The following is a 17,928-nucleotide window of genomic DNA, read 5'->3' as shown; positions in this document are numbered from 1 at the left end:
ATGTTTCTCATGGTGTGTTAACTATCAGCCATTAACAACTCTATCCTCAACATTTTACTTCTCAAAGAATTAGACCATGTAATTACATTATTATAACTATTGGTGAAATTACAGCTATTGGAAGGCATATTGACTGGTACAACGGACACCATGAAAGAAAAACATTCATTTGTTCTGCTAGTCAGGGCTTTCTCAAGCAATACACACCTGGAGTTTTTCCTCAGTTTTTTTGCTAAACAGTAACAATTTTATCGATTTCCTTTAGAAGAATAAATTTTTTAAAAATTAGTAACAGTGGCAGAGCACACTTTTTTTGTGGGTAAACATTCACAACTTTATCACACTCTCTTCCTCTCTAATTTCTGCCTTCACTTTTTGACAGGATTTAACTATATGTGTTTTTCATTAGCTGGATCTCCAAGGTTGTGTGGTTTAAGCCATAATTGTGCTTACACAAACCACAACTAGATTAAAAAACTATTTAAAAACTAAAAACAGATTCTACTACTGTGTTTTTTGAATGTAGTCAATTGGATTCTCAAGAGCTCAAAGCCAAGATATGGCGACATTTAAAACAAAACACATTCTTTCAAACATTCTAGATAAAACACTTCATCCAGTGAACATCACCTCTGCTTTATCCATGACAAAAAAAGTTGAAATTTATAATCTTCTGTTTCAAGGCTGATGAACAGAATAGAGTAGATGGGTCTCCTTGATAGACCACCATTGCCAAAACTCCACATAAAATAGCCTCTTTGAATTGTGTTAACTTGCTTTGTCTAAAGATGCACCATCACAAAGCATATTAAAAGATGAAGCAACTCCCACATAGTATGAAAAGCCTGACTGCAAACTCAGGAAACAACTGGTAGCCACTTTATAAGCATTTGAAAGCAGCCACCACCCCATGTGCTTGGGTCATGGCAGGATATACACTGAATGGAGTAATTAGAAGAATGTAAGAAGACAAGGCAATGGAGGCAGATGAAAATCATTCCACCTTCTTTCTGAGGTTAGGTAAGTGAATTTCAGCAATGCTGTAGCTTAACTTTAAAAATAAAGTAGTGCCAATTCCAGTGAAACCATCACAGATACATTTAGAATCCCCATCACAATCCTATTCGCAGGAGGGTTTCTCAGTAGTTACTTCAAAGAGGACTCTGAAATTGTAACTTCCCAAGCATGTAAAATTTAAACATTTCTTAAAACTGCAGAATGCCAAAGTTGTTTGTCCAACAATAATTTGACATCTCTGCACAGGCACATTATAAACACATAGTGTAGCAGCTGTGTCACAGACTACCTATCAGACTGCTGACCAGAGTTTTGAGCACCTGCTATTTTGTCTTGGCATATTTACCTGCCAAAATTAGGTACATTTAAAAAAGCCTGAAACAGGCCTAGCCTAGCCATCCTAGTGGAGGATTGCCTAGCCAAACTCAAAGATTCATGCATCATTCATACACAATTAAACCCATTACGGACTTAAATGTATGCTGATAGTTTCCTGTTCAAAGACTTAAAATAAACATTGTTGATAGTTATGCAAATAAAATCTATGTGACTCAGTCAACTTTTTTCTCCTGAACCCTTCAAAAGCCTCAATTAACTCTAAAGAAATAGTCGTAAATAACATCTTGTTATTTTTAGAATCTAAATGTGCACTGTGATAAAAGAAAATCAAATAAAAATTCGTTTCACCATCAGCAGGAGAAACAAAGAACATGGATAAGCTTAGAGTGCAGTTCACAAAAGCAGGAAAAGGGAATTAGCCACATCACTGATCTCATTCATGGGTTATGCAAAACATGACAGACAGATCCCCTACTCCATGAAGTTTGATTCTTTTCCATATTCTAACAAGACTTGAAAGAAATTTTCTTCCACTCCTTCCTTGTATTTCACCCCAAATTTGTTTTAAACTGTTGTTGGCTTATCATAAAAGACACTACATACCTCACACATTTCTGGATTTGTTTTTTGGACTTAATATTTCATCCTAGTTTATGTCCATAATGAAAATGAGACATTTTATTTTCCTCCTTTTTATAAATTACAGAAAAAAGATAACAGCAGTAAACTAGAAAAAAATAAAATCACAAAATTGAATTTGCTACTGTGAGTCATAACAGAGCAACTATTCAAAAGGCCATCTGATGGCACACAGATTTCATACAAACTATTCACAGCTTCTTATCTTTTTCCTATTAACCTAATTTTCACTAGTTAATTTCCCCTACCCCTCGTATACCATGTAGCCCTATTCTGACCTCTTTTGGCTTTCTACAAGTCTTTTACCTGGCTACTGTTGTGTGTAGCATAGATATTATAACACACACAAAAAAATTGTTACATAGAGACATTGACATGACAAACTCCTTCATAAGAAAGAGCCTGAAAATCAAAGACAGCTTTTCCTTTACAGGAACTGACCTTCAGCCCACTCCTAGTGTCTCCCAATGGCAAAGTAGAATTCAGTAGCTTAAACCATTAATCATGACCAACAGTTCTGAGGACAGACCCTTTTTTATAATAAATGGAGTACCAGTGCTGCATTTGGTGGTAATAGCTTGCAGACTGATACTACCTAAAAAACTAACTGCCTTGAATATTTTAGAAGTCACTAGTTAAACACATTGACTAGTTTAAGATGTTCCTGTGTCACTGGTGTTACTTCTTACAAGTGTGTCATGTTCTCTTAGCAGTGTTGCTGGACTAATGTTAAGACAGGTTTTTTGAGTCTGATTTTGAAGTGTTACTGAAAAGAACTCATTTCACCCAGGGAGGAAGAAGCTTCATAATGCTTTTACCAGAGATGCACTGTCAATCAGAATTAATCAGCTGTAATTGACTGGAGGAACTAGTGACAATGACAGTAACAAATGTACTCCATACTAGTGTATGTTTTGTGATACTTCATGTTAAAAACAACCATAGTCCCAAAACAAGGCTACAGCATATGGATATATCCCCATTTATTATCAGAGAAGGGCTGGGGCACAGGGGAAGTGAAGGTGTTAAACAACTACTTTATGCAGATATGATGCTTCTTAAAATCATTATTCTTGACTTTGAAATACATCTGTTTTGCCTAAAATAATTGGGTGCTGCAAGAAAAAGTAATCACAAAAGCCACTCCGTTGCCTACAGAAAAATTATCATATTTGAGGAAGAAAGAAGATAAACCAGGACAACCTAAGTTTAGCAAGCTACATTCAGCAAACAAGCACTCTGTAAATCCACCCTTATGGTTCTTCCTGTGGTTGTTATTCAGCCTACACTTCCAGTGTCACCCATGACACATTATGCAGACACATGATTATTTAAAGTCAGATTCTAATGTCATCCTGCATCATTTACAATCTCACATTGGACTTTCTTGCAAATCAGCCTGCAGGGGTCTGAAAAGCTTCCACTAAAAAGATTTTAAAATAAGAATAAAAGGAGGCATTCTGACTGCCAGAACATAAAACAGGCCATGGAAATCCAGTTCCAGCTTTGACATTAAAAATTAATGGGAGAAAGTTGCTGCTGTGGAAAAAATAACAACACACCACACACTAAGAAAAACCCTGAGTCTTGAATCTCAAAGTACTTTGGTTGCCACTCAAAACCAAAGCAAAACCCAGAATATTCCAAACCAAAACAGTATAATTTTATTCTTCCTACATTAGCAAGGCAGCTGTCATAATGTAAGCCATTGAAGAAACATGTCTTCAGAAAAGAAATGGACCACACACTAAGAAAAACCCTGAGTCTTGAATCTCAAAGTACTTTGGTTGCCACTCAAAACCAAAGCAAAACCCAGAATATTCCAAACCAAAACAGTATAATTTTATTCTTCCTACATTAGCAAGGCAGCTGTCATAATGTAAGCCATTGAAGAAACATGTCTTCAGAAAAGAAATGGAAAAGGTTAAAAAATCCTCCTTTCATGGTTATTTGATTGATTTGTGAGTTTTGCGCTTAATCACTCACTCTCAAAAGGTTTGTGAAAGTCAAATTCCAAACAAAGCATAATACATGAAGCATTGGAGAAACTGCCTTTTCTTTTGTTGAAAGGTAAAATGCATCAATTATTTACCTGAACCTGCTTTTCTTATTTTGTTCTATGATTTCTAGAGATAGCAAGCAGCTTAAAGCTGCATGTTATCAGATTCTTTAACTGGAACAACTGTAATACTGAATTGGAGCAAAGGGGAAATAAATAATCATGCAGTGAATTCAACAGGGTTAATTGAAAATAGTTTTTGGTAGTCTAACAAAATAAGTACACAGGTGTCCTTGGACTAAACAGCTCAGCCAGTCTCATGGTCACTTCTTTCCCACTGTTACCCATGCTGATTTACCTCCACTCTAATCCTATCCATCCAACATACACTTTTTTCTGGACTAATTTTTGGTCAGTTTAGTGAGCTAAATTAGTCAGCCCAGGAATCACCCCAGTGCAATGGAAATATAAGCATGTATTGCCCAGAGTGGGACTATATCTTTCACTGGCAACTATATTTTAGGCCATTCTACCTCATCTCATAGAACTTTTTTCATAACCGTCCTATTCCTTCTAAACTGTGCAGCTTTTGGTTTCTTGGTTCTGTTAACAGAATCACTTATTCAACTGTCATATTCTCATCCACTGATTTTTGCAGTGAAAAAATTGTAAATAAGGATAAATGAAAAGGAGAAAGAATCCTAAGGTATCTCCCCCATAGAAACAATAGAGATTGTGTACATATTTAAAAAAACCCCACAAAACTTTTCCATATTTTGTGTTGTATTTTGATTTTTGCACCGTTAAACTCCCTGATCCTTTTTCAAATCAAACTCAATGAAAAAGTGTGCACATGATACTAATACTGCATAATTATGTAAATGCAGAAATCAAGACATACTTCTTAAGCTTCCAAAACAGTTTATGTCACTCTGAATACATCCTGTTGATCCAATACCAAAAATTATATGTAAAATATTAACTTTTCTAAAGGAAAATACTAAAAAAAAAATAAAGTTTAATTTAACTACAGCCACCACACTTTATGCCAATACTACAACTATCCAAGATATTTATGTTGCTACAAAGAATTCTATTTCTGCATATGCAGATTGGAAATATGAGGTACAAGAATTTTGGACAGCCTTTTTTAAGAAAATAAGCCTGACTGCCACAACTTTATTCCCTACAGTGGCAATATTTTTTCTAAGAGAACTCTATTGCAGTTGGCTCATCATGGGAGAAATGCTGTGAGTGGCTTTGACAGATAGGAGCTTTGCAAAGAGAAGGTCACAGGCTTAGTTTAGATCTTCCCTTGTCTGATTAGACAGAGAGTATTTTATCACAACTGGCTCTAGTGACTGGCTGGTTTTCATTGCCAAATACCTGTCATCACCGTCACTGATGCATTCAGGAAGAGCAAGACTACAGCCAAACAGCATGATGTGTTGATAGCAGCTGAGACGATTGAGATAACTGAAGAACTTCAGGAACTTTTCCATTTCACTACTTTTGACAAAGGAAAGAACTGAACTTATAGTGGTGTAGTTATATGGCAGGATTTGGCACTGGCTGTTCGTGATATTTATGCAGGCACCTGTGAAATCAAAACAATATATTTAGAACAAAAGTAACTATTTATAAATTGGTTCAAAGCACATATTGAATTGACTAGTCAGTACATATAATACATAAGTAATGCCTGTACCTCACAGGTAAGATGGCATTCCATTATACTATCATAATGCTGTCAAAAAAAAAAACCTAAGTAAAAAGGGAATGTAGACAAGCTTGGTAGCTTAGTTCAGAAAACCAAATAAACTCTCTGATATTTTCACAATCCTCTGACCCTCTACAAAACTGGAGTAGAACTAACATACCATAAGAATAGCCTGGGTACAGCCAACTTTGGCTGAAACTAAGGATAGAAGTCATACAAAAATATTAAGGCTAATAGGGTTATGAAGCTGTTCTGGTTTCAGTCTTTTCATGAAGCTTTTCTCTTTGCTAACATTCTACTTGCAGCTGGCTTTCCTGCTCAAATCATCAGTGTGTTTACCTGTTTTGTCCAAGGTGATGGTTTTACCTGCAGAGTCTTTTTTCTCTATCCTACCAACATATAATTATCTGATTTTATAGGTCAAACACTTATCCTAAACTGCTGTCCCACTCTCAGCCTAGCAGAGCAACCTTTCTCTGCTCATGCCAACACACGCAGCAGGCTCTGTCAGCTATGCATGATCAGCAGGTTAGCTTATGACATGAAGTTCTTAAGAGCAAGTTTCACAGGCCGTACACCAAGTTTAGAATTTCCATCAAGGACCAATTATTAACTTTGAACATTTATAGCTCATCCCCACCTTGATGAAGGCCCTTCTAGGCCTTCTAGTCAGACACTGGCAGGATTTTTTTCACACTTAGAGCATATCCACATTGTACAATAAGCAGAAACCTCAGCCCATTCACAAGAACAGACTCTGCCACTAGTCATGCTGTAAACAAACCAAACTCATATTAAATGACCATTCCAACTCTAGTCTTCTTAACAGGGAAAAACTGGGGAGGTTCAGATAGGAAAAATTTATTTACTGAAAACACTGTCAGGCATCGGGACAGGCTGCCCAGGGAAGTGGTTGAGTCACCGTCCCTGGAGAGATTTAAAATAATGTTTAGATGTGGTGCTTAGGGACACGGTTTAGTGGTGGGCTTGACAGTGCTGGGTTAATGGTAGGACTTGATGATATTAAAGGTCTTCTCCAACCAAAGCAATGCTACGATTCTTAAGACCATTCAACCCTCCTGTTCTCATTATCTGAGCAAAGTGGACAGAGATAGCACTGAATGGGGTAATCACCATCAGCCATCTTGGGATTGGTTTCTTCAAAGAATTGAGTGGGTCATTTGCATCCAACCTACAGACTTGATAAAATCTGGGAATGTAAAGGACACAGGATGCAGCTGTAAGGGTTCAGCAAGTCTGTCTCTTTGCCAGCTTTCAGTCTTGGCACTGTCTTCACTGTCTAAATGCACTAGTGGCAAATTCGGACTAATACAACCTCACAAAAGAGCAGGGAAAGCAAAGTATAATGAAGAAAAATTTCATTACAGCTTTTTGACTTGCAATGTCATTAAAGAAATGGACAAAACAGGTGGGTTTCAAATTTTATCTAGACTTGGTAAAAAACAATCCTTATTTTTATAATGCCTGGTGAGTATACCCTTTGTCTTCATCTCCAGAAATCTCAACAAAATCTAAGGCATTCAACCTTGCCCCAATGAAGGAACAGCAAGATTCTCCACTCATTCTAATCAAGATAAAACCATGTCCACAAGTCCTCATAAGATTACCCCCAATACCATAGTGACAACAAGAAATATTAGTAGTTTATACGCATTTTCTGCTATGATATCTTCTCACTCCCACAGTACAGTGACTAATGGATCTTTTAATCCAGAAATCACTTTTTTCCTATAATTCAGGGACAGATTCTCCATTCAGAATTAAAGGTAAATGCTGGTAGATCAGCAAAAGAAGTGGTGAACTTCCAAATTAAGAGAATTTTCAAGATGGCAGAGTGCAGCTTTCAAAAGTGACTCTATGAGTTAGTACCACACATCAGTGATTTTCAGTACAACTTCCTCCCTGACGTATTTTTGAAAAATATCACCAGAACCATCATCAAATCTAGCTGTTCGGTTGCGAGACCAAAATCTGTTGATACTAAAACAACTTTCCACGGGAAAGGAAAAAAGATAGAGGGAAGGAAATTCACTTCAAAAAGACCATTTTCTTTTAAAAGATGCCATCTCTTTAATGACTATTCACATTGTGACTTTCGTACATTATCTTGAGCTGCTATAAAAATCTCCCTCAATTTTTTGCATTATATTTTTACTTGAACAAACTCATTGCCATTTCTTTGTACTATCTGTATATTAGTATATTTTCAATAACATTTTTAATGCTCTGAAATCAGAAGAAAACTCAAAGATTCTTTATTCTGGTTGTTTGCATAAAACAAGTCCCTCCATTAATTCTTCCATAAAGCCCATCAGCTTGTGGTAGACAGAACACATCTGTCAGATGAGCACGTCTGCTCAGTGCCAAATTGCTATGTAAGTAAGAAAACAGCAATATAGACACAGCATTCTAAAGAAAAATAAATAATTTATTTTTAAAGGATATTGAAAGTAGGGCAAATACTATTTAAAAGAAAAGCAAAAGGCACCGCTTATCTAATGAGCAGGCATTTAAATAAAAAGATTCAAGAAACAAGATAAAATATGCTTTAGTAGGATAAACTATATGTTTTTTCATATAAATAGAAAATCTGAATAATTATAGATAAAAAATCCTCAACCTATTTACTTTGCTCCAGTACAGATTCAGTAATTTGGGGGAATACAGTGCACAAACTAGTTTTGCCAATACCTAGTGGGATGAAAAAAAGAGCAGTGAATGGAAATCACAACATGTGAAAAAGCTGTTGATCAGAACAGCATGGTTCCCAATTATATGGGTCATTTCTGACATTCATCTAAATTAAGAGTTTTCTGTTTGTCACCAGCTATTGCTGGATGGACTGAACTGGTATAAAATGGAATTGCAGTGCAGGTCTACAGTTTCTTCAGATTGCTCCCAGACTGCAGCACCTATGGACTCCATCTGCATAAAGTGATCTGGACTAGAGGACTGAGCTGACTGAAAATAACCACCTACATTCTTTCCCAAAAGACAACTGGAACTGCAGCTAAAGCTGGATTAATCCTTTTAGTTTTAGAACATTCAACCAACTGTGTAATGTTAAGGTCACAATTCCTCACCCAACAGTGGCTGTCGCCTCTGGATATTTTTGAGGCCATGCAATGAACTAGCTCTGGACATTAGCCTGCTGGAAAAAAACATAAAACAACAGCCTTTCCTCTCCTACCACACCTTTTAATTTTTTGGTGAGCACAAGGTGGAGGAGAGAAAGAAGAAGAAAACCAACTTTCTCACTCAGATGAGATTGAGTTGAATTGCTTTTTGACAGCAAAAACATTTGCTCCATCACAGAGAAAGAGCACTTCAGTTCCATTGCAAAAGCTCTACCAACATGGAATGAAACATTCTTAATCCTAAAATATCTCAAAAATTTCTAGGAATCCCATTAAAAACCACAAAAACAAACGCACTCATCCACTCTAACTTAGAAACTTGTCTAACTTGCCTACAGCACCAGTTTGCAGGCTTCTTGATATGGGAACAACCTTCAGCAAATAAGTTCTTTTCCAATGCCAAGTTGCCATGCTCTTCTGACCTTAAACCGATGTTGTGACGCTGCCTGATTTCACAACCTTGTATGTGAGACATCTGAAGCTACAGAATGCCTCTTCTACCTACTCTATCCTGTTGCTATTGATTATCCAGATTGTCATGGACTTCTGCTCCAGATGAAGAAGCACAGCACCCCACCTAGCATTAGGTCTTTTCAGCAAAACCTCTTTCCAAAACTCATTAGTGTCTTCAACAATAATTTTAATACCTCTTTTCATTTACTTTGACATTTTGGAAAATTTTTTCATTTCAAATAGAACAGAAGATGGACAGATTTTCTTGACTTCCCTCCAACTACAGATTTATCACGTACAGTCCACTTGGGACTGAACATCTGATACCACATTTCAGATGTGTTCTCCTTAACTCAGGAAAAGTGCCCTAATAAGCGACTTACTTCAATACATGACACACCAATTCATGCAAGGAACTAGGATCTATTCTTTGGCATCTGCCCAGTGGGGAAATCACTATTTTCTCCTCGGTCCAAGTATCAGGAGTTAAATTCAACTATTTCACAACAAAAGTATAGTCTCTGCAATATTTTTCACATGAATGCCAGCTTGAAAACCCTATTTTCACAACTCATGGCAGCCTCTGTTTCCGGACTCAAGGGACAGCTTGGCTGCTGAATGTGTACACCAACTGACTGTTCCCTTCTAAAAACATTCTCAGGCCCTCCCTTGCACTTCTTCCACATTCCTAGAAAAGTTGCATATTTATTCTCTTCCAGGACATGTTATATTGTAATAGAAAACACCAAGCAATCCTTACAGAACAGCATAAAGTAGAATAAAAATTCTAGAGGAAAAATATAAACATTTCTACAACTAGAAAAAGCACTGGTTGGGTGCTCTTTAACTCCTTGGAGAAGTACAGTTAAATGCAGCATAATAATCTTTAGAAATTTAAGAAAGTAATTATCACAGTAGTGGTGGTGTCATACTCATAAATTTTAACACTAAAAGAAAGTAAGGTCTGAAGGAAAATATATTTTTAATTAGAACATTGACACAACAATGATACAGCTAGAATAAAGTCTTTTTAGCATTTCTACCAAAGGAAAACTCAGATGATAGATTGTAATGGTTTATGAGTGCCTTCCAGTCTTGACAGCCCCATGAATGGCTAGAACACCCTCCAGCAAAAAGCCTTCACTGTATTACCTACTGTTTTGTCTATGACTGACAAAATTAATTTCTCATAATTAAAATAAAATTTAGAGATTTTTTTTCTCACTTGGTTTCCCTAGGTTTTGCTTCCTCTAGCATAATACAGTGAGAGGATTATGCCAAACAAAACTTGCCCAGTTTTCCCAGCTTTCTCAGAACCCTGTGCTGGAAATGGTCAGTTCCAGCCAGCTCCAACAGACCTACCACAGGGCACAGCTGAACCCTGCAGCCATGATGGCAGCACCTCAGGGGAAAGCATGTTTAAAAAAGGGCAAAATGATTCATGGAGGAATGAGAGTAAGGAAAACAACAATATTGTTCAGTTAGCTTAAGTATCTACTTTGAGGAAAAAGGGCTTGTGTCATGGTAGGCTCTATGCTAAGTAGAAGCAACATGCAAAACTAGTTATTAGGCAGAAATTATTTAAAGATAGCAGAAAATGCTTAGATAACTTAGTTTTGAAGACTTGTTTTGTCACTAGTAGTTAAGCAAATCCTCCATATCTGTACTGAAGGCTACCAAAGCTTTAATGTATATGATATAAGAGCACAGAACAAGAACAAAAGGGGTCATCCTATTCATATTTACAAGGTATGTACATCATTCAAGCGCTGGGACAGTTCAAGATGTCTTTAAGGCTATTAAGTTTGTAAGATTTTTTCCTCAAAATTATATCACTCCCTTTTAAACTGTGGAAAGAAGACTCTATATGCCTATTCACATGGGAGTTTTGGTTGTTACATAACTGTGTTCAGCTAGACTCCATTAAAAATTATAAATATATCACAACCAAGACTGGTAACATACACTTCAGGTTCATGATGCCTCTGAAAAGTACAAGTAAAGTCAAGCTAAATGAGATCATTCACCACAACTTTTGTAGACTTGCTTCTGTAAGAAATAATCTATGGTTAATGCCAGTTTGGCAATCAAGGCATTTTGCTTTGAGTCATCTAAAGTGTTTTGAAAACCAATCTCAGAGGAAAAAAAAAAATTCCACAAATTTTGTAAGATCGACACTTCTTTGATCTAAACGAACCTTCTGTTTTCTAGAACTGCCAAAACCAAAACTGATTAATTCCCTGCTAGCATAGGATCAAGTTCAGCAGTGACACTATCATCACTTTCATTACATTTTTCATTCCCTTTGCAACTGATAAACTTTTAAGTTGTACCCTGGAAATAGAAAGCTGGTAGCTAAAAGTATCCATTAAGCATGCAGGAAGTGAAGGAAAAGACAATGGGAATACTTTATACTCTGTTGTAAAACTGCAATGTTACAAACAGCTGTCAAGGGCCAGGGGCCCCATTTCTAACTGTCTTTCTTGACAAGAACAAAATGTCCTTGATGAGCTGGCAAATATTTGTGTCTCAAGACAGTCAACACATTTTTTGGTAAACACTATGTTTGTGGCCAATGCAAAAGAAAACGTGGGTACAAACAGCAACACCTCCAGTACCAAAATGCAAAATTGACAAAACTGTCAATGTAAAAAGAAACTTCTCTTCAATCTGTGAAAAGCAAAAACTGGTCCTTTGCAAGAACTGAGATGCTCTACAGTACACTGCAAAATGGAAACAAGGATTAAGAATCATTTAAGTAAACAGAACTATTAGCTTTTACTTCAGGTGATTATGGGTATAAATGATCCTGCAGATTGTGGCAGATCTGGTTAATCAGATGTCCTTTAAGCATGAAATATAATGTTTCGATCCCTAAAGAAAGGCTTAACAGAACTGCCTTTATACAGCTGCAATTCAGCACAAAGACAATTTAAAGAGGAGTAGCATTAAGCTTTTTACATTTACATGTGGGTAGACATTTGACACGCTCATGTCTCCTGAGGACTCACACTCATGTTTCAGTAACAGCCGTGGCATCCTAAAAACATAAGCAAGGTACTGTCAGAGTAAGTTTCTAACAGAAGGTCATGACTTTTCTTAAGTCAATTGACACAGTCAGAAAAACATCGTTCAAGAGAATTGAATGGATGCAGTGGTGCAATACTGCTTCCTCTCAACCACCGCGTGCTTGCCATTTTCTCTGAAAGAGCTTTGGTGCCAAACTAGCCTAGAGCTAACCTAGCCAGTGTTAGAGCTAAGTCAACTCATCAAGGAGACAACAAACACCAGCCCATGAAAAGAAGCATACAGCACTGTATGGCTGAGCAAAAGGAATGGGGACATCTTCTTAGCACTGCTAAACACTAAATGAAGCCTAGCTGACTCATAACAGCGTAAGTGGGAAAGTGGAATCACTTTTGACCAGCATCTGTCAGACTCTAAGACTAACTGAAAAAAAGTGCTCTGCATTTAGCTCTGTTCAGCTAATTATGCAATTTGAAAGGAATGAGCTAGTCTCAACTTCCCCCTTGTACTCCAGAGGTACTAAAGGGAAAGGTAATAAGGCTACTGACCACCTGCAGTAGACAGAAAAGCAATTAATTATCTCCCAGGTCACAGAGAGGAGATTAGACATGAGGGAAGCATAACTCATATTTTACATCAGAGTTGAATTGTTATAACCTTTTTTAAGGCAATCTGTACCAGCTGCTGTACAGCGAAACACCACATCCAGTCTGTACCAGACACTTCTTGCTCAGAGCTTAGTGCAGTCATAAATTCTAAGTCAGTTATTCTCCTGACCAAAGATTGCAGAAGGCTGGACTCTTCATCAAGCCACCTCATTTTTTTGGAGCTCCACATCTTTCACTAAGCTGCTTCCAGATGCTGCCCGTCTTGGCTGAGGCACATACTTGCTTCTTTAATCCCTTGGGCAAGCACAGCTGAGAGCAGGTAAGCTCATTAGCCAAAACTGAGGCTGAACACCTACCCCCCAGGAGGCATGAGCTGGCCTGTATTCCAGATCTGGTATTTTGATTAGTCAGTAATTTCCTAATTACAGGATTCTGAGACATATTTCTAAGAACTACTGTTAGATAAACAAAAGGAACTAAACAAAATTAATTTCAGCATTAGATCTATGATTAGAGAGTATTTTCCATGGCATAATTGGGTTGGACAGGATTTTGCTATTGTTTTAAAACATGTGCATGACTTTAGTACTCTTGATAGGCTTTGTTTAGAAAAAAAGAAAAAAAAAAAAAAAAAAAAAAAAAAAAAAAAAAAAAAAAAAAGAATAATAAAAAATGGTAGCTTTGACAGGATGACCCAGACAGGCATCCAATTTTATTTTTTTTGTTAGTATTTTGGGATTTTTTTTTAACAAATGTGTTCTCAATTAGAGAAAATGATTGCTGGCTTGACTGACAATATTCAAAACAAACCAAAAAATCATGGTGCTTTGCAAAAGACAATAGCTGAGATATTCAACAGGTTATGAATAAGTCAAAATAGAAACAGGATGTTTCTGAGCTGTCTCAGTTGACTCTGGTTAATTACCTTTCTAGAATAGCCAAATTACTCTTCGCATCTGCTCAGTAAGAAATTAGGATCTTTTTTCCCAAGTATCTCACAATGATAACCTATACCCACCTCACTTTTAAACAAAATTAACACAGCAAATCTCTCCCTGTGAAATCTGTCCAGAAACTATGAGCAGAATACACCACTGCACGTGCTAAGCTGGACACCACACGTACATGGAACCTATGCCTTGCGAACTGCAGTTGCCTGTTTGGCAGTTGGCAGGTGAAGCTTAAGATCTGGGAGTCGATTCTTAAAGCCCTAGCTAACTAGGGGACTGATCAGTTTCTCTATGGAAAAATCCCACAACTATGTTTTTCAGAGGTCTGTGCTTGTTTCATTACAGCATAGATAGTAATTGTCTGCAAAGTATAATTTACCTTAGCCAGAAATACTGCAACCTGTATCTGCTGATTTTGATAGCACATTTTGCAAAGTATGTACTGCAGAACATGATGTACAACTTCCTGGGCTCTTTCTTTATTCTGAGGGGCTGCTACTGAGTCTTCTGTCTGTATCACAGGAATTTTCTCTTGAGCATCATATTTTTAAAATACAGTAGTGGCTTTTTTCTACCTTTATAGCTCAGGTTGCACTTAAACCTTATAATCACAATGCTTGCAAGTTGCTTGTACAAACTGAGATTTTTAAATCCTCATACTTCAACTGCTCTTCCCAGTAAGGAAAGTCCATTTGTTTAATTTACATCATTCCATCAACAAATGCAGAAAGCTTCCATCAATGCTCTCTTATAGCTTATTGTTTAATTGCATATGTTAGAGACAAATAACAAGTTTACTCATAAAAATTAGGGCAACATTCTCTCAAATACCATTGAACAAGCTGTAAGATTAAACTTATACAAAATGCTCACGTTCTACTCCCTAACGGCAAATACATTTTTTATACCATATAATTATAGAAATACTGGTTGAAAAGAGGTCTCTAGCCAACTTGCTGCTCCAAGTGAGATTGCCATCAGCACCTTGTAATCTACAACTTTGGCCAAGTCTTAGAAACACCCAAGGATTGGGATACCACAGCCTCTGTGGGCCATCAGTTCGACTCCTCCACTACCCATCTGGTGAAAAAGCTTTTCCTAATTTCTAGTCTGAATTTCTGTTATTTTATTTCATTGGAGAGTATAATTAGGATTTTTTAAATTAATCAGTCATAAATAAGGTGAGAAAGACAGATTTTGTGTATGAATGAGTACCTAAATTAATCTTTAACTGTATCAGGCTATTTATCACTTTCTCAAATTCCCATCCCCATAATGATTTCAAATTAGGGTATTCATTATGTTGTTTTTTCATTTCTCATGACTGCAAAGCACAACAGTGACTGTAAATCACATTCTGTTGTACCAATACTATGACCTTCCAGTTTTTGGAGAAGGGTTTACCATTTTAAGTAAACAATGGGTCTATAGCCACACCTGGTTGCACTCCTACCTATTATAATCCATGACAGACCATGAAGAAGCATAAAGCAGATCAACCTTAATTAAATATAAAATCAAATACTGCTACCAAACGTAAGGGGCACCTTTGGAAACAACATGCTCAATCACAATATAAAACGAAACATATAATAACATCACCTTTTTGTTGAAATAACCACGCAAACCATTTTTTAAATAATTTCAGAGAAGCTGATGGGTCTGAAAAGGAAGTCAGTGGCTGCAATTCTCAGCTAATTATCTGAATATATGTTTTGTTTCATTGCTGCAATCCTGGAAAGCTTCATGCCAGGCTGAGCGTACGACCTCTTAGTCAGTTCATGGTTCAATTTCAACAATAAACATCTGTTTAAACTACAAGCAACAAAGTGTAAAAAACCGTAATGGAACCAAAAGGCACAAAGCTGAAAATACTTCAGTTCTTTAACATTTTTAAAGTATACAAACCCATAACTCCAGAAGAACACACAAGACATTTAAAAGCCAGAAAAAATCTAACTTTGTGGTTACTTTCAAGAAGAGAATCTCCCAGTCTAAAGTAAACCATGCTGCTCAAAGGCCAAGAATTAAAGATACACAGAGTTGCAAGGGGGGTATGACAGTTATTGACAATATTGCTTACAGTATTAATCTTAACACATACTTTTTCATCAGACTCCATTTAGACAGATTATAATCTACAAATAAAATAGTGCCAATAGGAGCCCTTAATTTATTAAAGGGGATTAAAATCACAAACTTAGCTAGAGGTAAATGTATGAAAAGTGTTAGTAACCTCATTAAAATTCCCACACTTGCAGTTACCCAAGAGCAGTAACGCACTAGGTGATAAAAGCTAGTAAGCTTTTTCTTCCTTATAAACATAAGTTGTAATGAAAAATCTCTATATATTCTATATAGAGTGTTCTAATTCTTAAGAATCTTGGATTCCAGCCAGTACATCTTATACATCAGAAACTTGATGATGCCCTTTCCAAGCTCCGTCCCTGCACCTGTATGAAACAATAATGGCAAAATAGACAAACTGATGAAAACCAGTTTTTTGCTATCAAATGTACTGAAAATTCACCATGTATTTCTCTTGTAAGTCACTAATTTTGTCATGTCAACTGCAAATTTAATTTAAATTTCTACTAGCCAAGAAAACCTGAAAGGCTCTAGTGATTATTTTGGTTAGCCAAAAAAAGGTCATTTTTTACTGAGGACCACATTGCCAAAATTTAAGAGCGGAGTTTTTTCTCTTTGTTTATTTAATTTCGTGAAAATGTAGGTATAGGCAAGATAAAGAAACAGAAGCTACTTGTGGAAGTGAAAGAGTGAACTCAAGCACCAACAACATTAAAACTTACCATAACACTCTGTCTACTCATGCCTGTGTTTGCATGAAAACAAAACAAAACCAAAACCACCACAGCTCAGTGGCTAAACTCCCAGCCTGGGATTTAGGAGACCACTGTTTACGTTCTTCTATTTCAATCTGAAAAACCAACATAATTTTCCCTCCAGGAGAAAATCATGTTGTAACAACATTTTTAATTATTTTTAATTTTTTTTTAAGGACAAGAATATCCTGAAAGACAGGAGTCTACTGTTGCTATTATTCCTTATAAGATTGGGTCTGTTCCAACTTGCATGAGCAGTTAAACAGAAATTGAGCTATAAGACGAAGTGATTTATTAGATCACTGTTTTAGATACTAGGGATCAGGGAGATGCAAAACTGTGGTCTGACTTGGGATGCTGCTACTGAATACCTTTGCTTCAGCAGAAAAAGTGTCTTCAGTATGAGCAGCACAAGTCAGGGAGAGAGAGGCCACGAATTTCTTGTTTCTGTGCCGCTTGTGACACGTCCCATCCAGCTATCCCAACACTGGTTCTCATACAGCTTTTTTCTATCAAAGAGAAAGCTAGACCAGATTAGTTCTCTGTGGATTCTAGTAGTGGCAGAACAGCAAACACAAAGTAAGAAATGCTGGGTAGAGACAAAATATTTATTTCATGAATAAACATAGTTAAATGACAACAGAGAGGATTAAGATAACCTCTAGCCTGAGCTGAGGATTGCAAATAAATTAAACTGCTTCATTTCAAAGACGTGCATGAAACATCAAAAGGCCCGATGTTCCTCTGCATAATAAGAATATCTGTTATTTAGGAAAGGAGTAAAAGACCCAACCAGACAGAAATGCTATGCTTTTTAAAACGCGTAACAGATCCTCCAATACAGTGAGTTGTTTTTGCTAAGACACTTTTCCACTTCGTTCTTCCAAGCAACGGTTTAGGGCTCAGGGGCTTCTCACCCTCCTGCGCACCTGTGCAAGTTCAGGGAGGAGCCGAACAGGAACCACGCCCCTGTTCATCGGGGTGCGGGCCTCCTCCTAACGCTGCCAGGCACGTTCAGAATAACCCCTGTCACTTCTACCCGCCTTGCTCTCTGCCCAGCTCTTTTCCCCACGAAAGGCTGAGGAGACCCAGCGCTCTCCCCAGCAGCACGGCCCCAAGCTGCGCGGCCGGGCTGCCCCTCAGAGGCAGGTTTGTGCAGACCCCCCTGCCCCCCG

The 17,928-nt window shown here is 37.1% G+C and overlaps 1 protein-coding gene across 1 annotated transcript in view; it reads right to left on the bottom strand.

The window, feature by feature from the left end:
• The window catches only part of CORIN (corin, serine peptidase), a 115,114-nt gene that overhangs the window by 61,011 nt on the left and 36,175 nt on the right, over nucleotides 1-17,928 (bottom strand). The window contains exon 3 of the mRNA XM_010006141.1: nucleotides 5,381-5,591. Within this exon, the coding sequence (XP_010004443.1) occupies nucleotides 5,381-5,591 (211 nt within the window). The remainder of the gene's footprint in view (nucleotides 1-5,380; nucleotides 5,592-17,928) is intronic.

This window comes from Chaetura pelagica, unplaced genomic scaffold (genome assembly GCF_000747805.2).
Source record: "Chaetura pelagica isolate M959 unplaced genomic scaffold, ChaPel_1.0 scaffold189, whole genome shotgun sequence".
Taxonomy (NCBI): Eukaryota; Metazoa; Chordata; class Aves; order Apodiformes; family Apodidae; genus Chaetura; species Chaetura pelagica.
This window is presented reverse-complemented; position numbering and strand designations above follow the sequence as displayed.